Below are 20,848 nucleotides of genomic sequence, written 5' to 3'. Positions count from 1 at the left end.
GCCACAAGAGGGCACCAGCATCTATTGTGTTTCACCATTGATCCTAGTTTGGGGAGGGGGGTTCATAGGTTATATAAGTGGTGCTAGACACTGCCAAGACCCATAACGGACTGGTAGTCACTAGGCATGAGCCTAGGTTTCCTTTCCTCTAAAACATTGCTCCATGTATTGAAATTTCAAGGTCTGACAGTTGCTCCTCAGCACCGGACACTATATCAGTTTCTAAATCTGTTTAAGTTATTTTATACTGTTACATAAATTTATTGCATTTAAGTTCTTCTATCCTTTCCTGGACCGGTATTCACCTCTGCAAGTTAAAGGGATTTTACAGGACTTATGTGTTGATGTTCTGTCTTCAGGATAGATCATCAATATGTGATCAGTGGGGTCTGACATCCTGCACCCCCATAAATCCACTGTTTAAAGAGGCCATAGTGCTTTGACCTCTTCCCTGAGCTGTTGATGATGTCGCGTTCATTGGGTACATAGTACAGCAGCAGCTCAGTCCTATTTAAGTGAATGGGCCTGAGCTGCACTACCATGCACAACCACTATACAGTGTATGGCGCTATTCTTGATATGTTGCAGCACTCACTTGAACACTGCAGTGTATTCATCCAGCTTATTGGTAGGGGTCCCAGGATGTCACCGCTCCCCCCACCCTGAATCCTGGAAAACCTCTTATTCACCTACATCAAGCAGAGATCTTGGAAGTTACAAGGATTTATTTGCCTATAAACCTCTTTAATAAAGTATTACAATAATATATCATCTGCTAAGGAGCAACTGCCAGCAGAAATATTACCAGATATGCAAAGCTGTAATGTGAGGAATAACTTTATACGTACTTTATATTAGAAACCCTCTATAAGCATCCAATGGTTGCGCGATTAAGAAAAAAAAAATGAAAAATGTGATAATTTTTGTATAGTTTGTGGTCACGTCTATGAAAACATTAACTTTGTTGCTAGTTCTTTTAATTTTTTGTGAGACCCTGGGTGTGCACAGTGCTGTATATCTGCTGCATGTGAAGTGTTACATGTGCTCCCGGGGGTGGCTGTACATAGATGGGGGTATATTTGCACACTAGATATACTGTGATGTTTGTGCTTTATAGGTTTGTGGTCCGAGACTGTCTTGTGGGAAATTGAACAAATAGGAATTCTGTACATGAATGTATGAAACGATGAGACGTCAATTATTTATGAAATGTGGAAATTGATCTGTAAAGTGTCCTGAAAATAAATTTCCTATTATAACACTTGTAGAGTTATTTTGTTACAAATTGTCACGACATAAAGTGTGATCCCGATTTGCATCGGTTACCTGGGAAAAATCCAACATGGCAGATAGGTAGGAGTCTAAATGGCTCCATAGTGGTCCAAGATAGTGAAGCCAAATGTAGCCCTGGAGCAGGGGTCCTCAAACTACGGGACACATGAGGCTCGCCGAGGACATTCTTGCAGCATGTTGGCAGGGGTGCATTTGCACTGAAGCTCCTAGGGCCGTGATGGTGAAGCTATGGCACGTATGCAGAGCGGGCACGAAGAGCCTGTTCTGCTGGCACGTGCACTGTTGCCCAGATCGCTCACTAACAGGATTCCCATTATGAGCAATCCCTATATGTGCAAATGCACTGTAAGCTGCGGTCCACCAATCGTGGCCTACACTGATTGCAGTGTGACCTCTGCCCCAGCACAGGCGCGATGTCGTAAGTCATCAGCGCCGGTGGTCTAGAGGGATGGTGATTTCCCTGAACCTAAACCGGTGTGCATTAGTATCACAAGGGCAAACTGTATTTATGCAGTTTCTCCAGGCAATGGAAATATCCAACTTGTGGCTGTAAACTGGTTTTGGGCACAGCACAGAAGGGTACAAAAATCAATTAGGCGTTTGGAGAGCAGAATCATTTTCGGGTGCCATATTCCAATTGCAGAGCCCCTAAGCTGTCGGTTCCGTGGGAGATTCCAAGGAGTGACCTCCAGTTTGGAAATTGCATCGAGGAGTATATTGATCATTTTGATCCCAGAAATTATTTCCAAAGAGAATTGCACAGCGGATGGTGCAAAATGAAAATTGAAACTTTCCCCTTTCAGCTTCTATTTTCTTTAGGTAACTATAGGTGCTGACATTGGGATGACAGAGACGTGACACATTGTAAGGAATGTTCAGAAGTGACTGTGTGATAAGCCCATCGCTACGGGTGTTGTTACGCCATCCTCCATGACATCAGCTTTCAGCAGCACATCATGGCCAGGCAGAAAACTGCTGATAGTGCGACCAAAATGGAGACTGTTCCAGGAAGAAAAAAACATAATGATTAGAGGCAGGAATGGCATTTATAGAGTGTGCGACAGAGCAGGGACGCCATGTCTATCTCCAGGGGCGTAACTAAAGTCTTGTGGGCCCGGTGCAATCTTTTGTCCAGGGCCCCCTACCTTATCCCTACAGTGTCAAAAGAAGAAAGAAAAAGACACCGAGCAAACCGTAGTGTAGATCTGTGGTTTTTAAGGTTTTGATGAAATAACAGTATAGGCTCACCTTTCAGAGTTGTGTGAATACACAACACTTCACAGAGCAACAGGATCCAGGCAGGGATCCTGTAGATGGGTACAGCTGCAGGGTACCTTCCACCACGTGGGTGTAGAAAAATGCAAAATAAAAGGACCAAGTTGTCTCAAGACAAGGAGGACCCGCGCTGATACATTTAGGTGAAAGGAAACGACTTTATTGGAACAACACACAACGCGTTTTGGGCATGCACCCTGCCCTTCTTCAGGTGTAATGGTTCTTTAGCCGTCCAGCCGAGAAGCTTCTCGGCTGGACGGCTAAAGAACCATTACACCTGAAGAAGGGCAGGGTGCATGCCCGAAACGCATTGTGTGTTGTTCCAATAAAGTCGTTTCCTTTCACCTAAATGTATCAGCGCGGGTCCTCCTTGTCTTGAGACAACTTGGTCCTTTTATTTTGCATTATCCCTACAGTGAATTCTTGATAGTGATGGTTACAGTGCTAAGGAGTTTAATCCACCTTAGTGTGGTTCGGGTAATCTGTGGGTCTCCTTGGTTTATGGGCCAGATGGAAGCTGCAATCTCACTACTGATGCCAGTGGTTATGGGACCTGGTGCAACTGCGCCCCCTAAAGTTATGCCCCTGTGTAGCTCTCCTACTATTGTGGAACTACAACCCCTAGAATGCCATAATATATACATCAATCCAGTCCTGACAGTTTGTATTACCGTATTTTACGGACTATAAGGCGCATTGCCCATGAGCGCCTTATAGTCCGTCTCGGTTCATATATAAGGCGCACCGGACTATAAGCCGAAGTCCGGTACGCATTATATGTTATTGAAAGCGGCGGCAGGCAGACTTTGCCAGCGGCCGCTTAACCCCCCACGTGCCAGCTGCTTCTATTGGAAGCGCTCGGCAGGCGAGGAGGGGCTCTATCAGCAAAATCATGCTGATAGAGCCCAACCGTAAAAGTTATATTAAACTACCCCCCCCCCCCCCCCCGTTTTAAAATAAAACCCTGAAACAGAATGTGAAACTTACCGAGTGGTGCAGGGTGGGCGGGCATTCAGACCTCCTCTTCCTCCGATGTTCCGTCCTCCTCCTCCGCCGCTCGCTAACTGATAATGGCCTGGGCGCATGCGCAGTAGCCGTAGTAGAAGCATTATGATATTGCGCATGCGCCCAGGCCATTATCAGTTCGCGAGCGCCGGAGGAAGTGGTCAGGACATCGGAGGAAGAGGAGGCCTGAATGCCCGCCCGCCCTGCACCGCTCAGTAAGTTTCACGTTCTGTTTCACGCCGGCGTGACAGCAGGGCTGCCGGACACTTCCCATTCATTTCTATGGGAGCCGGCATGCGAGCGCTCCCCATAGAAATGAATGGACTGCTTTTTTCCATTCATTTCTATGGGGAGCGCTCGCATGCCGGCTCCCATAGAAATGAATGGGAAGTGTCTGTCCATTCATTTCTATGGGGAGCGCTGGCATGCCGGCTCCCATAGAAATGAATAGGAAGTGTCCGGCAGCCCTGCTGTAACGCCAGCGTGTACTGCTGTGATACACGCCGGCATTCCGTAGTGTGAATGCACCCTTACGGTGCCTTTTATGTATGTATGGAAGCGGCATGCAGACTTTGCTGCCGCTTCCATCCATATATAAGCCGCACCGGACTATAAGCCGCACTTACGATTTCTGAGGAAATCGTAGGTTTTTATGTGCACCTTATAGTCCGGAAAATACGGTATATGGCGGTGATACATTATAAATCTGGATTCTGAGTAGTTTTGCTCAGATACAATTGTCCAGATTGGATACATTCGGTGTTCTCGGCTTCAGACGTGTTCTCAGTCACTGACAGCAAGCAGAGATCTGGAAATAAGAGCAATTTACACACAGGCTTTCCATTATACTATTATTTCACCCCTTTGACTTGGAAGAAAAGGAGGACGAAGGTCAGACAGTTACGACAAGGGGGGTCTGTTTTAACAATGACCTCACTCCCCTATATATAGTGCGGTAGATAGCGGCTCAGTCCTCTGTAGATAGTGAGTCAGCTGACAATCTTAGCACGTTACTCAGTGTCACACATTGTAATGTCAGACGGACTTTTATGACACTTGAACTTTTCAGCTTTTTGATCCTCAGAGCTGGAATCGACTTGAAAAAAATACTTATTCTTCGGCTCTGCTGCAGATCATCGCATGTTACTCGACGCCAAGAAGTTATCAGAGGTGTCTATTGAGATTAAACATTGGAAAATGCAAAAATTCTACAACCTTCTAATATCGTCTTTGTTTCCTTCATTGCCATTTTCAAGATCTCTGCTTGTGATCAGTGAGCGGAAATTTTATTTACAAGACAACAAGTACATACCTGATACTTCCCATAGCTAAGAGTTTGCTACAATGTTTCAAGCTAGTGAAGTTTACCTGCACCGATACATGGAAGCTATCAGACCAGGAGAGATGACTTTTAGGCTGAAGCCCCACTTTTTTTTTTTTTGTTTCAGATTTTGATGTGTTTTTTTTTATCCAAAGTCAATGGATTGAGCAGAAGGGAGAAGTATAAGAACTTCCTAGATAGTTCTCATTCCTTTTGTAGTCATTTTTGGCTTTGGCGCAAAAAAGCGCAACAAAAAATGCAGTGTTTCCGCAACGTGGAGCCTCAGCCTTTAGCTAAGGGCATTTCCACCTTCGAGTCCTCTTCATTTTCGGTTCCTCCGCCTTCTTCCTAATCAGTAGGGTTTCTCGTGACACGGACGATATGTCATGTCACTACGATATATGGATTTTACGTGGATACTGTAACAGGTTACATAATATGGACTAGCACGATTGAATGTGACTAGTCCATATACAGATCCACAGTCGAAATCTAGGGGATACTCTGATGAAATTTTGCTGTTTGAACATACCCTAGGGCCGGTGGCAGATGATCATGTACTGCTGCAGGACACAAATTAAAGTCACGGGGACACGCAAATGTCCCCGTACGCTTGCCGTGCTTCCGCACCCTCTTTCAGTAAACGAATAGGAGCCGCTGAAGGAAGGGTCGCAAAATTGGGCCTGTATATTTTGCGGCCCGGACTGTCAGCCCGTATAATTCACGGATATGTGTACGGGCCCATAGAAATGAATGGGTCAGTGTGTTAACTGTGAAATACGGCCACGGTCGTCTGCAAGGGGCCTAAGTGTCGCAGAAGTTCTGATAGTTACGTAGTGATATCACTACACATTCATGAACCAGGAGGCTCAGGCTGAACAATGCTCAATGTGCCTCTATAGTAGAGTTCTTATATTTACCAATGAGGTCATTGCCCATCATGGACTTTTTTTGTCATGTTCGGCGCTGATCATATGATCTCATGATATTTTACGGATTTACTGTACAGCTCGGGTGAAGACGGTTTATGAAGTCACCGAGAAAAGACGAAACCATCTGATGATGTGGACGCAGCCTCAATTTTTCCTTGGCCGCGGCATAAACTCTGGAATATCAATAAAGATTACAAGTGGAAAATTCGAGAGCACGACTTCTAAGACTGCTGGACCTACAGCTGCTTCCACCTTGTCATCTCCAATGAAGCGTGCAGATGAGCTGGCCGAGAGGGGCCGTCCGTCAGTAAATTCACCAACAGTCAGTAAAATAAAAGTCATAGTCCTATGATCTAAACGCATAAAACCATCCAACCAATGACTATAAAAATTATATACAGGATAGGAAAGTGTTTTATGGTGATAATGAGACATGGGGTACAAGATAATGAAAAGCGGACACTCGGGGTACAGGAAAATAACACGCTGACACTCGGGGGACAGGACAATGACACACTGACAGTCGGGGTACAGGATAATGACACGCTGACACTTGGGGTACAGGACAATGACACGCTGACACTTGGGGTACAGGATAATAACACGCTGACACTCGGGGTACAAGACAATGACACACTGAAACTTGGGGTACAAGATAATGAAAAGCGGACACTCGGGGTACAGGATAATAACACGCTGACACTCGGGGTACAGGATAATGACATGCTGACACTTGGGGTACAGGATAATGAAACGCTGATGCTTGGGGTTCAAGATAATGACATGTTGATACTTGGGGTACAGGATAATGACACACTGACACTTGGGGTACAGGATAATAACACGCTGACACTCGGGGTACAGGACAATGACACGCTGACACTTGGGGTACAAGATAATGAAAAGCGGACACTCGGGGTACAGGATAATAACACGCTGACACTCGGGGTACAGGATAATGACACGCTGACACTTGGGGTACAGGATAATAACACGCTGACACTTGGGGTACAAGATAATGACACGCTGACACTTGGGGTACAGGATAATGACACGCTGACACTTGGGGTACAGGATAATGAAACGCTGATGCTTGGGGTTCAAGATAATGACATGTTGATACTTGGGGTACAGGATAATGACACACTGACACTTGGGGTACAGGATAATGACACGCTGACACTCGAGGTACAGGATAATGACACGGTGAGACTTGGGGTACAGGATAATGACATGGTGACACTCAGGGTACAGGATAATGACAGGCTGATACTTAGGGTACAGGACAATGACACGGTGACACTTGGGGTACAGGATAATGACACGCTGAGACTTGGGGTACAGGATAGTGACACGCTGATACTTGGGGTACAGGACAATGACACCCTGACACTTGGGGTACAGGATAATGACACATTGACACTTGGGGTACAGGATAATGACACGCTGAGACTTGGGGTACAGGATAGTGACACACTGATACTTGGGGTACAGGATAGTGACACGCTGACACTTGGGGTACAGGACAATGACACCCTGACACTTGGGGTACAGGATAATGACACGCTGACATTTGGGGTACAGGATAATTACACTTGGGGTACAGGATAATGACACGCTGAGACTTGGGGTACAGGATGATGACACTCTGACACTTGGGGTACTGGACAATGACAGGCTGACACTTTCTGACAATTAAAGGGGTTGTACAGTATTTGAAAACTATAGGGGCTGTTTTTCAGAAATAGCGCCCCACCTGTCCCCAGTCTCTACGCGATAATGCATTTATTTTAATGGCGTTCAGCTTCGGTATAGTTCTGGACAGGTGTGGCGCCATTTCTGGAAGATATCAGCCATGTTTTTGTAACCCCGGACAAGCCCTTTATAACTCCATAGATCCTCCCGGCCATTTGTCCTTTGCACTATTTTTACAGGATGAGACTTGGGGCAGCTGCTCACTTCTAGTGGCCAGTCTGCCTGTGTTAACCCTCTCCCTGCTGCAGGGGATTGTGCGAGCTCGGTGGGCTTGGGTACAGACCCCCCTTCTTCTGGAACACTCTGCTCCTGAGTGAAATTCCAGAAGTCATTGTTATCCGGCTCGCCCTCTCTCATGGAGTTAGGAAGGGATCCAGGGATTGATCAGGAGCTATTTTTGGCCGCCTGAGTTCAGAGATGTTCTTCTTCATCAATCATCACCCCAGGAAAGCTCTTTCTGGGGAATTTAAAGGGTCCAGGAATCTGTCCAGACCTTACAGTGCTTGAGACATCTCCAGAGGACTGGTGTGCGGAGCCGGTGAGTGTTGTGCCCATGCTGGACATGGTAGAGCTGGGTGATCTGGGTGGCTGTATCTATGCTGGACCATTAGTTTTTAAGATACTCTTTTTATTTCTTCCGTCTTGGATTTACATTGTAATATCCATTATTATATTCATTGCTTCAAAATATTTAACAATGAGCAAAAATTAATCTACCGTTTCATGTATACAGCTCCTATGCAGACTGATGTGTCTCAATGGATACATATTACCAGTGTATTATAGATACATACCACAAACAAACATGCATTTAGTCTACAGCACTGTGGAATATGTTGGCGCTACATAAATAAAATTTATTATTATTATATTATTATTCCTCCAGTCATATTCGATCTGTTCCCACGACTACAAGATTGGACTAGCTCGTAGTCTGTTACCAGGCTGACACATAGATTTACTTATAAGCTACATATACTCAAAGAAAGAGGTTCTGCAGCACTTTGGTGCAATAAAAGTTGAAAATCGGTCACAGCCATTAAAAAGCAGATATATGATGCAAATTCGTAATATCCATAGATGTCTATAATACAGGTTACAGGGTATTCACATTCATGTTCTTCTGTCCGTTCATCTGATCTGTCCATTGATGGACAACAATGGTTCCAGAAGTACACGGTTGCCTATAATGGGGCTCATTGGGGGTCCTTGATATTGCCGGATGATAAAGTTGGGCTTGCAGGACCCTATCATGGATTCTGTGCCAGGGGTGTAAAAATGGGACACGTCTTAATAGTGTTGTTAGAGCTTCATGTTTTAAAGGATTTGTCCTGTATCAGACACTTCATCGACTAATATGTAGCAATGATCCATGATGAGTTTGGTGCACGATGTTTGGCCGCTGCATATAAGTCACTGCAAAGTAAACAAAATGTTGTGTTTCAATTACTGTATAGTCAAGATCTCTGCTTGCTGTCAGTGAATGAGAACATTCAGATTTAGTCACTCTGTACACAGCTATCCCTGCTCTCAACTAAGTGGATACAATTGTATCTGGTGTAGACAACGCTCTGTGAGCTAAACAACCTGGACTCAAGGCTGATACATTGTAACAAACCAGCGATTGCTGCAGCTGCTGCGGATACCTTTATCTTTTGGGTCTGTCCTGTTACAAGACCATTGGAAAGGAAAAATGGTCTATCCAATGACGGACAATATCAGATCCCATGGGACTCCCATTGACTATAATACGGTCCATTGCTGGAGGAAATTGTTGCACATGCAGAACTTTATCATCTGGGATATTTCACGGATTTACATGTAGAGTGCCCATATTCACTGACAGCAAATAGGGATATTAGATTGCAAGTATTATTATTATTATTATTATTATTATTATCAATCATATTTATAATTAGCATTCTATTTATTATTGTTGCTATTATTATTACTAATAACAATGTTACTATTTATCTTATTGTATTAATTCTATTATTATTGTTAGTATATTAATCATTTCTAAAAGAATAATGTTATTATTTATACTATTGTTACTATTATTTATATTATTTCTATATTATTATTATTATTATTATTATTATTATTATTATTATTATTATTATTATTATATTTATATTATTGGTGTTATTCCTATGCTATTTTATTATAATTTCTTTGCTATTATTACAAACTTTTAGTCTCTTTCTTGGGATTTTAGCATCCTGTAACCTTATCATTAGTAATCCAGTCGTCTGCATCTTTTTTTATGACCCGCAGTTTTCCACTTTTAAGGGTCAAAATCCAATGTGTGCGATTTACTGTCCTGACTGCTTTGTTTATTGCACTGTTAGTGTTAATTGGTATACAGGCAGACATCATAAAAAGATCCATCAGCAATGGGGTAACACGGTGGCCTTGCAGCGCTGGAGTCCTGGGTTTGAATCCCGCCAGGAGCAACAGCTGCAAGGAGTTTGTATGTTCTCCCCGTGTTTGTGTGGATTTCCTCCCATACTCCAAAGACATACTGATAGGAAAAAAAAAGTACATTGTGATCCCTATATGGGGCTTATAATCTACATTTTTAAAAAAAGAAGATCCATTAGCAGTATGTAGCCTACTTGTTGATGGTTTCCATCCTGCCTAGGTTTCTACAGATATGTATTATACAATACTTACACTCTCTCTATTCTTTCCAGACTTATATTCTTACACAATGCCAAATCTGGGTGGCGGTGCCAAGTGCGGAGCTTGTGGGAAGACGGTTTACCATGCAGAGGAGATCCAGTGCAATGGCCGCAGCTTCCACAAACCATGTTTTATATGCAGTAAGTAAAGGACGAGAACATGAATGTCTGAATCATTTCTATTGGCATTGAGGGGTAGTAGGGTTTGCAGTGGGCTGGGGCCCGACACCTTGGGGGCCCTTAGTTTACCCAACCATTTATAAAGAGATACAATGTAGCAACAATGTAACCTCTACATAGAATGCACATTCACAAGGACCTCTCAAAGAAACTTGCAGGTCCACATTCTCATATATGTTGGGACCCCCAACACAGTGTCTATAGGCGGACGACCCCTTTAAGTCTACCTGATATTCGTTGTCTACAGTGTCCTCTTGTTTTTATCTCTGCACCATCATGACACGGCTATGATCAGTGACTCTCCATCTTACCTGCTTTATCTATTGAAGTCTGTGGTAGTCTGAAATCTTCCCAACTTTCCTGAGAACAGATATTGGGGCAAATTTCAAAGTTACGCTGGACATACATTATAGATAGCTGTCAGATGATAACGTATTCACCCAGCATTCACATTAAACTCCCCCATACACATGCACACTCAGCTCTGCCAAGCAGGACATGCATCCAGAATGGGAAGTGGAGTAATGTCCGCTCCATAAGGAGCCGTAAAGGTGAATTGCATACAACTGCTGGGAACAAATGCTATTCCTCCTGACTCCTCTATATACACGCATGCTCTCCTCGTCTGAGTGTGCATAAATGGTTTGTGGGAAGAAGCTTCTGGCCCGACTTCCCTGCAAAAAAAAAAAAAAGCGAAGGGGCAGGTTAAAATCCAATATGCCCAATCCTTCTGTCCTCTTGATATTGCTGCACTCCTGTACACATGGGATAGTCCGCCAGCCATGCTGAGATTTGTAGGTTCTGACATCTTTCTTGTAATGTGTATTTCTGTGTTGGATACAGAGTCGTCCCATCATGCACCTCTGCACAGTAACTACAGTAGCTCCATGTGTATGAGGCTGCAGACAAGATTTTGGCTCATTCTGTCCCTCGTGTATCACAGCTCTGGATATCCTTGTGGGGGCCGCAGGCGTGATGTGACAAGTCTCAGAAATATCCTGACGATATCACTTCAGCCGGATCTTTCTGCATCTGTCAAAGCAAATTCTCCCAGACTTTTCCAAGAATAACCGGGATCTGTCTGTCAGACTTTCCATCCCTCCAGTCCCGGGGTTGGGAGATCTGCCAGAGCCGCGATACCCTGGGATGAGTCACAATGTGCGGGTTGTGAGGACAGAAATAACGGCTGACTCTGACTCTGGACATTATCTCCGGAGCGCGGTGTCCTGGATTGTGAGATTATGAGCCGAGAACTGACCGAGACTGGAGAGTATTGTCATGTTCATATTGGATTTCATGTAAGCACAAGAAAAGGTCACAGGAGCAAAATGCTAAAAATAACCAGAGCAGGGTCCAAGGAATTCACTATGGATGACCTATAGCCCTGGGGCAAGGCAATATATGTACTGTCAGGGTCTGGGGTTGCTAGGTGGGGTGGCATAGACACACAAGTCCAGTTTCTTTAGTCCAAAACAATAGTAGAGTTTGATTTTCTCTCAAAAAGGTAGTGCAGCAACAAAAGGAAAGAATACAAAAATAAATAAATCCCTGCCCGGCTAGGCTCTAACTAAGCATAGAATAGGTTACTTCACCTAGAATCACAGAAATCAAAAGCCAGTAGAATCACTCAGGACACAGCTCCAAAAATATGACCTCTCTCTTTGGCTCTCCAGCCAAGCACCGCCAAAGTGTTGCTGCTGGAGCTGGCTTCTTAAGCCCTCTTGATGAGGAGACTCTCTGCTACTGAGTCGCTGCCGGAACATCTCCAAAGTGTGGACTGGAGGGGGGTGGAATTACAGGTCCCACTACCAACCTACCTGTCATTCCTAAAAATCCAGCCCAGTACTGAGCATTTACCAAAATGCTCAGCAGACGAAAGTTGTTTGCTGAGAACAAACATTCCTGGAGTTTTCTAATTTCACCCACCTGAGTAGTCTGGGTGAGATGTACACCCCCTCCATTACCTGACCAGCCATCGGCTTACAGTACACAGTGACTGCACCAGCAGAATAGTGAGTGCAGCTCTGGAGTATAATACAGGATGAAACTTTGGATCAGTACAGGATAAGTAATGAAATGTATGTACACAGTGACTGTACCAGCAGAATAGTGAGCGCAGCTCTGGAGTATAATACAGGATGAAACTTTGGATCAGTACAGGATAAGTAATGAAATGTATGTACACAGTGACTGTACCAGCAGAATAGTGAGCGCAGCTCTGGAGTATAATACAGGATGTAACTCAGGATCAGTACAGGATAAGTAATGTATGTACACAGTGACTGCTTCACCACTCACCTATCAGCGCTGCTCCAGTGGCCGTCCCCTATTCTAGATAGTTGGCAGGGCTCCCTGCCTTGCTCTCTGCCTCAGTACCCTCCAACACCCCCTCTGAGCAGTCTACTACATGCCGGGTGACATGACCACGTAAGCTCAAGCCCACACCCGACGTGTGTCTGTGCTCCTGGTATAAGACCGCAGTCGGCTCTGCCGGTTCCTGAAAAAGAAGGAGGCAGCCCTGGAGAGTTCTCTTGCAACATTGGGAACGCCCCCAGTACTGTTTGAGCACTGGGGCCCGCCCCCAGTGAAACAAGAGAACTCATTTGCATAAAGACGGAAAACGGAATATCTACGGTATGGAGAAAACCCCTGTCTTCAGGCTTCTTTGAGGTAGTATGTGGTGTATAGAAGAGAAGAAGAGTAGAAGTCCCCATCACAGAGACTGACCCTCATAACACAGTTAATATTATGAGATGGAGTTATGTGTTATCTGCTCTTGGTATATAGCTCCCCCCAATGCCCCCATAGTCTCCAATACTGCAGCAGCTGCTACCATGTGTGTAGGAGATGATACACTTTATTATATACTGGATCAGCAGACAAATCTAGTTCTGGATTACTGAGCGGCCGCAATCATCATGGCTAGTGTGTAAGGAGAGATCCAGACAAAAGACAAAAAACACAATATAGATTTTTTTTTTTTTTATTGAGCAACAATAAGCAACATTGTAATAAAGTTATTACTGGCCCTTTAACTTATAACAAATGGGTCACTGACTCAAAAGCCAACCAACCCAAAGATCCAGAGGAAGGCAAAACGAACTCCCCGGAGCGTTATACCTCAGGGGGGCAAAAAATTCCTTCCTGACCCCACATGTGGCGATCGGATGTCTCCCTGGATCCAAACTGTCCTGCTGCATATTGCTGTGTATATTATTATTATTTGTTCTGCAGAGCTTACCCTGTAAGGAAAGAAAGAGACATCCTGCTCCTAAGAGCTTGCAATCTAATACAATACATCATTATATTATTCACATTCGCACAGCGCTGGCAGGCATTAGTTTCAGGATAAAGTCTTAGGACACCTCTCTTCTTGGAGAGTTCCTTTATCAGAACACAAAGTGCTCGCCTGTCACAGAAGGGGATGTCTACCATGAGATTCGACCCTTCTTTATATTCTCTCACACTCGGCCCTGGGACACTTATGAGAATGTCCACAAGGCTTCAATCCCTTATACACAATCACACTTCAGACACTCCAGGGCCCAGACACACAACAGTCAGGGATTCTTGTTTCCAACATTCACACCGTATCACTATGGTTAGTACATTATGGGGGCTGACAGTACTCGCTGACGTTGCTGGACGCCCAACAACCGCTAGCCGGGAAACGCAGCCCTAGGACAGGAGTCACCCAGCCAAGCTGGCCATGACGAGGGGATCGTGTGGAAACTGCCCACTTCCACACTAGCGCTCACGTTAGTAACAACTTATAGGAATTCTTATACTATATACAAGTGCAATATACAAACAATCAAGATTATTATCTTATGGAATCTATAAATGAGGCATAGCATGTAAGTAATCTACCCTAATTTCTCTAAGGGGGCATTCATACTACCACTGCTGTCCGCCCCGGGGTTTCCGTCCAAAACCCAGGGAAACCGGACAGGGGACGGCTTGCCAGCGGTCAGCTTTAAAACCCATTCATTTGAATTGATTTTTAAAGGTGACCTCCGATGTCCGCATACAATCTAATACAATACACATCCTGCTCCTAAGAGCTTGCAATCTAATACAATACTTCATTATATTATTCACATTCGCACAGCGCTGGCAGGCATTAGTTTCAGGATAAAGTCTTATGACACCTCTCTTCTTGGAGAGTTCCTTTATCAGAACACAAAGTGCTCGCCTGTCACAGAAGGGGATGTCTACCGTGAGATTCGACCCTTCTTTATATTCTCTCACACTCGGCCCTGGGACACTTATGAGAATGTCCGCAAGGCTTCAATCCCTTATACACAATCACACTTCAGACACTCCAGGGCCCAGACACACAACAGTCAGGGATTCTTGTCTCCAACGTTCACACCGTATCACTATGGTTAGTACATTATGGGGGCTGACAGTACTCGCTGACGTTGATGGACGCCCAACAACCGCTAGCCGGGAAACGCAGCCCTAGGACAGGAGTCACCCAGCCAGGCTGGCCATGACGAGGGGATCGTGTGGAAACTGCCCACTTCCACACTAGCGCTCACGTTAGTAACAACTTATAGTCATTCTTATACTCTATACAAGTGCAACATACAGTACAAGCAAACAAGATTATTATCTGATGGACTCTAAAATGAGGCACACATTTAGCAAAACTACCCCTAAATTCTCTAAGGGGGCATTCACACTACCACCGCTGTCCGCCCCGTGGTCTCCATCCTAAACCCCGGGGAAACTGGACAGGGGACGGCTTGTGAGTGGTCATCTTTAAAACCCATTCATTTGAATGGGTTTTTAGAGGTGACCGCCGGTGTCCGTATACACCCCCTAAGATAATATCTACCTTGTTATAATACCAGAACAAACCACGAATAAGACGTCCGGGTGTCTCCAGATATAGTGACAGTACATACGGTAAAAAAAAAGAGGAACCAGGAATTAGAATTAGACAACATGTAATGACAGATCATAGACGTCTAGCAGTGCCATCTTGGAGACTAAATGATTACCTGTAGCCCTTCTCTCTACGGCTTTGGACTCCTGACAATCTCTGCAGGAAAGGAGAACGGGCTTCTTAGGCGAGGTTGACATCTGAGACACCTGATAGACACCCAGTGGACTCCATGATAGTCAATAGGGTCCGCCCGTGTACTATGTTACCATGGAAACAGTGGTCCGACCCTCTGTTTTTTGGGCCCATCAGCAGACCCGAACAACAGAGAGGACAAGGCTAGTATGAACCTAATGTTACCCAGATTTTTGGGAGCTAATGGTTTAGTTCTATACTGCTCCCCCTCCCTCATTACCATGTGCAAACGAAGCCTCAGCCTGGAATAAAGAGCCGCCTACCTGGACATAACGTCCTCTTCAAGATATCAAGCTTAAGTGACCCAAGATGGTGCCAGTGTGCAACGTTACATATTCCATTCCTGTGATGTCATGTGGAATCTGTGATGTCCCGGTGATGTCATCATAGCTGCCACTGTTATTTTTTTTATACGATCTTTATTTATAGTATACAAATAAGTCAAACAAACAACATAAACAACAACAATTTTTTTTTAAAAAAGCACGCCAGCCGCTGTTGTTTTATGTATTCCCTTACCCAGGGCCACATTGTGTCTAAACCCACCCCAGTGTGGGGGCAATAAGCGGCCATTATACTGTGTGGAGGAGGAGTGAGAAGGGGTTACAAATAGAGAAGCAGCCAGCATGGCCATGGAGCCCTCTCTGTAGGGCTCCCACGGTAGCCTATGAGCAGGGCCGGTGTTGGGGGGGGGGGGGTGCAAACTGCGCAATTGCCCAGGGCCCCAGCACTTGCAGGGGCCCCCTTTCGGTAGATAGGGAAAGTATATGTCAGAAGGATGTGTAGCTCATTCAGTGCTCTCAGGACGTGTCCCCCCCCATCCAATGAGAGGGGTGAGGAGAGCCCAGGAGGCGGGGAGATGGAGCTCCTGCCATTACATCCTGCACAGAAAGAAGGAGCAGAGGAGAGTACGGCAAAGTGAAAGTAAAAAAAGAAAACACAAGTACATACTGAGGTTACTAGGGCTATTAATATCAGGCATTTGGGGTTATTAGTATCAGTACAGGATAAGTAATGTAATGTATGTACACAGTGACTGTACCAGCAGAATAGTGAGCGCAGCTCTGGAGTATAATACAGGATATAACTCAGGATCAGTACAGGATAAGTAATGTAATGTATGTACACAGTGATTGTACCAGCAGAATAGTGAGCGCAGCTCTGGAGTATAATACAGGATGTAACTCAGGATCAGTACAGGATAAGTAATGTAATGTATGTACACAGTGACTGTACCAGCAGAATAGTGAGTGCAGCTCTGGAGTATAATACAGGATGTAACTCAGGATCAGTACAGGATAAGTAATGTCATGTATGTACACAGTGACTGTACCAGCAGAATAGTGAGCGCAGCTCTGGAGTATAATACAGGATGTAACTCAGGATCAGTACAGGATAAGTAATGTAATGTATATACACAGTGACTGTACCAGCAGAATAGTGAGCGCAGCTCTGGAGTATAATACAGGATGTAACTCAGGATCAGTACAGGATAAGTAATGTAATGTATATACACAGTGACTGTACCAGCAGAATAGTGAGTGCAGCTCTGGAGTATAATACAGGATGTAACTCAGGATCAGTACAGGATAAGTAATGTCATGTATGTACACAGTGACTGTACCAGCAGAATAGTGAGCGCAGCTCTGGAGTATAATACAGGATGTAACTCAGGATCAGTACAGGATAAGTAATGTAATGTATATACACAGTGACTGTACCAGCAGAATAGTGAGCGCAGCTCTGGAGTATAATACAGGATGTAACTCAGGATCTGTACAGGATAAGTAATGTAATGTATATACACAGTGACTGCACCAGCTGAATAGTGATCACAGCTCTGGAATATAATACAGGATGTAATTTAGGAAACGTAATGTTAGGGTGTCCATTTTGACAAATTAAAAAGCGATATATGCAGCACTTTTTCTACTGTGACTTTTTGAAGGTATATTAATGGATCCTCCGACAGATGTGAACGCAGCCGTATTTTGCTTTATAGATTACTTGTTGTAATTCCCTTTTAGACTCTTAAGCGTGAGATGTCCATTTGATGGATGTTCAATGAATCAAGTATCCAGACCTGGAGCAGCCGGACTGGCCATTTTTGATTTATTGACATCAGATCCTTTTGTACCCCCCAATACATGTGTTACCCGTTTACAATTCTAGGTGACAACTCCATGCACACCCGGCTCCTATATCACTGTATGTAATTGGTGTTGTGTCTTGCAGTGGTTTGCAGGAAGGCTCTGGACAGCACTACAGTTGCCGCTCATGAATCTGAAATCTACTGCAAGTCTTGCTATGGGAGAAAGTATGGCCCCAAGGGATACGGCTATGGGCAAGGTGCTGGCTGCCTGAGCACAGACACAGGGGAGAGATTTGGTATTGAAGTTGCTCAGTGAGTACAATCGATTGACTAAATTCCTTGATATTTTCAAGATCTCTGCTTGATGTCTGTCATCCCTCCTACTCCAATCCCCCCTACCCCCCCCCCACAGCTGAGGGTTTGTTACAGTTGTATCCAGTCTACACAATTCTCCGTAATCTAACCACAGAACCATCACAAATCCTTCCTCTATTTGCTACAATGTGTCAGTGCAGGTAACCTGTATTTTGCTCACATAGGACTATAACCTGTAGCCTGGATACCGTATTAGGAGATGATGTCCCTGTAGTAATACCGGATATATTTTCAGGACTCATCCATCCCGGGGCTCACCCACCACGACACACACCTCCAAGTTCTCACAGAAGTTTGGCACCACAGAAAAATGCCGCAGATGTGGAAAATCTGTCTATGCTGCCGAGAAAGTGATGGGCGGTGGACTGGTGAGTGTCCGATACTACGGCCATATTGGGGACTACAAAGTTACCGGTTAGCTGATCTTATCACACTTGTTATGTGTTGGAGAGTGACATTACTGTATCTATAATGCAAAAGCCCATACCCTTACTCAAAACCTAGCTTGTAAGCTTATAAGACATGGCGAAGAACTACAAGCTTCCACTGTCGCAGGGGTAATGGCTGCCACCAAAGAACCCATAAGCTTGTATGACCACAGGCCATGATGAAGAGTAACAGGCTTCTGTTGTTGAAAGGGATGCATTGCCCACCGCTGGAGAACTCATTTTCTTACTCATGAGCGGCCTTAAGTGTGCTGGTTCATGGAACCAGAAGGCATCTTTCTGGCTTCTTCCCTCTACATGTAGTCCAACAATCTTCCAAACTTGCCAAATCCCAAGGAAACCTCCATTCCTGCAAGCCGGCCCACACCAGGGGCAGAAATGGGCCCTTTAAGTAGAAGCCCATTCCCACCCTGGTTAACCGGGGCGACATCTGACGTCACCACAAGCAAGCAACAAAGAGCTTCAACTTTGTTCCATTTCTAAGCTGTCAGGGATTCATACTTCTTCCAGCAAGCCCTAGACCGCTGACTGTGCAATGACTTGCACCAGTGACATAAGAATATAACACAACATACTATATAGTGCAACACACAATACAACACTAAACCTTGTGTGGTCCACAGTGTGGCACTGAACCCTGCACGGTCACCATAACTGTGTGCATAGATGGGACAGGGACTTGAACTTATGGCTAGATGCTTGGGAAAGGTTAAGTTGTGATCACCTCTAGGGTTACATTCTGAGTGTTCCTTTTTCCGTAGCCCTGGCATAAAACCTGTTTCCGGTGCGCATTTTGTGGGAAGAGCCTGGACTCCACCACTGTTACAGAGAAGGATGGAGAAATCTACTGTAAAGGTCAGAGATGATGTCATATATTTGTTACTACCCTGGGGGTCCCAGAGGAGGTGGGGGCCGCCCAATGCACCAGCTGAAACAATGGGTGAACTCAGTGGCGTAGCTAAAGTCTCGTGGGCCCCGGTGCAATCTTTTGTTCAGGGCTCCCTATAACAAATTCTTGATAGTGATGGTTATGGGGGCTAAGGGGTTCATTCAATCTTAGTGTGTTTAGGGTAATTTGTGGGTCTCCTTGGCTTATGGGCCAGATGGAAGTTGCAATCTCAATACTGATGCTTTAGTATCCAGTACCAGCTCACACTTGGCCTCGCTGGTGATTACATTAACATCACTTTCTCTTTTTCATCTTCTACACAGTTTGCTATGCCAAAAACTTTGGTCCAAAGGGAATAGGATTTGGAGGTCTGACGCAGGTGGAGCAGAAAGAAGGTTGAACGGCGCCTATGTGTGTCACAATGTTAGAACATATTCACAATACTTGAAGATGTTAAAGTTCTGGAAATACTCAAACTGGTTCTGGAAAAGTGTCAATAAAGTTTGGAAACTTAAGAGGCTGTTTTGTTGTTTTTGGGTGAGAAGTCATTCTGGTTACAAATACACATGGAAGAGAAACTACAGTGACCAAATCAAAATGTTTCACTGGTCGAGAGAAGTAGGATTCTGGATTCCCATTGTTTGTGTGTCTAGAGTTTGGATTCCTATTCATTCCCATTGAGTGGGCAAGGCTGAATTCTGGTTTCCCTTTAGTTGTACAAGCTGGATTTAGGATTCCCATTGGTTGTGTGAGTCTAGATTCTGGTTTCTTACTGCTTACAGGTAGTTGAATTCTGGATTCCCATTGGTTGCACAAGAATGAATTTAGGAAGAGGCAACACTGGCTCAGTGGTTAGCACTGCAGCCTCGCAGCACTGGAGTCCTGGGTTCGAATCTCACCAGGAACAACATCTGGAAGAAGTTTGTATGTTCTCCCCGTGTTTGCGTGGATTTCCTCCCATTCTACAAAGACATACTGTTGTTCCCCCTCGCTTAATGTAAGAAAATGCCACAATGGTCACAGAAATCACTTGAATCTGACAAACGTAATAAATAAAAATTCTATGAAAATGAACAAATGAAAGTCAGACTTTGCTTTTCGCTTCAACAGATTTTTTTTTTTTTTTTTTTTAAATAAACCTCATGAACCAGGCCTGGACAGAAATGACGGTTCCCGTAACCTAATATTTTGTTGCACAACCTTTTGAGACCATCGCTGCGATCAGACGATTCCTGTAACTGTCAATGAGACTTCTGCACCTCTCAGCAGGTATTTTGGCCCCCTCCTCATGAGCAAACTGCTCCAGTTGTCTCGGGATTGAAGGCTGCCTTTTCCAGACGCCATGTTTCATCTCCTTCCAAAGATGCTCAATAGGATTTAGGTCAGGGCTCATAGAAGGCCACTACAGAATAGTCCAATGTTTTCCTCTTAGCCATTCCTGGGTGTTTTGGGTCATTCTCTTGTTGCAAGACCCATGACCTGCGACTGAGACCAAGCTTTCTGACACTGGGCAGC

The 20,848-nt window shown here is 44.6% G+C and overlaps 1 protein-coding gene and 1 long non-coding RNA gene across 2 annotated transcripts; one reads left to right on the top strand and one right to left on the bottom strand.

The window, feature by feature from the left end:
- Positions 1–7,899: 7,899 nt before the first annotated feature.
- CSRP3 (cysteine and glycine rich protein 3) lies at positions 7,900–19,823 on the top strand. The gene is made up of 6 exons (XM_075280472.1): positions 7,900–8,119; positions 10,278–10,406; positions 17,767–17,935; positions 18,234–18,366; positions 19,206–19,299; positions 19,657–19,823. Exons 2-6 carry the CDS (start codon positions 10,295–10,297, stop codon positions 19,731–19,733), a joined length of 585 nt encoding a protein of 194 aa, XP_075136573.1. The 5' UTR covers positions 7,900–8,119; positions 10,278–10,294; the 3' UTR covers positions 19,734–19,823.
- LOC142212513 (uncharacterized) lies at positions 8,300–12,909 on the bottom strand. Its single transcript, XR_012717197.1, has 3 exons — positions 12,744–12,909; positions 10,757–10,805; positions 8,300–8,997 (listed from the first exon to the last, which is right to left on the bottom strand). It is a non-coding gene; the product is annotated as an uncharacterized LOC142212513 (long non-coding RNA).
- Positions 19,824–20,848: the final 1,025 nt, after the last annotated feature.

This window comes from Leptodactylus fuscus, chromosome 7 (assembly GCF_031893055.1).
Source record: "Leptodactylus fuscus isolate aLepFus1 chromosome 7, aLepFus1.hap2, whole genome shotgun sequence".
NCBI classification, from domain to species: domain Eukaryota; kingdom Metazoa; phylum Chordata; class Amphibia; order Anura; family Leptodactylidae; genus Leptodactylus; species Leptodactylus fuscus.
Note: the sequence above shows the minus strand (reverse complement) of the source record. Positions and strands in the feature narration are given on the sequence as shown.

What these genes read in the sequence shown, in the direction of transcription:
- CSRP3 (XM_075280472.1), top strand. Translation starts at nt 10,295, where the DNA reads ATGCCAAATCTGGGTGGCGGTGCCAAGTGCGGAGCTTGTGGGAAGACG. An exon ending in TTTGGTATTGAAGTTGCTCA is followed by an intron (nt 17,936 to 18,233) that starts GTGAGTACAATC and finishes ATATATTTTCAG; the next exon opens with GACTCATCCATCCCGGGGCT. An exon ending in TGGAGAAATCTACTGTAAAG is followed by an intron (nt 19,300 to 19,656) that starts GTCAGAGATGAT and finishes TCTTCTACACAG; the next exon opens with TTTGCTATGCCAAAAACTTT.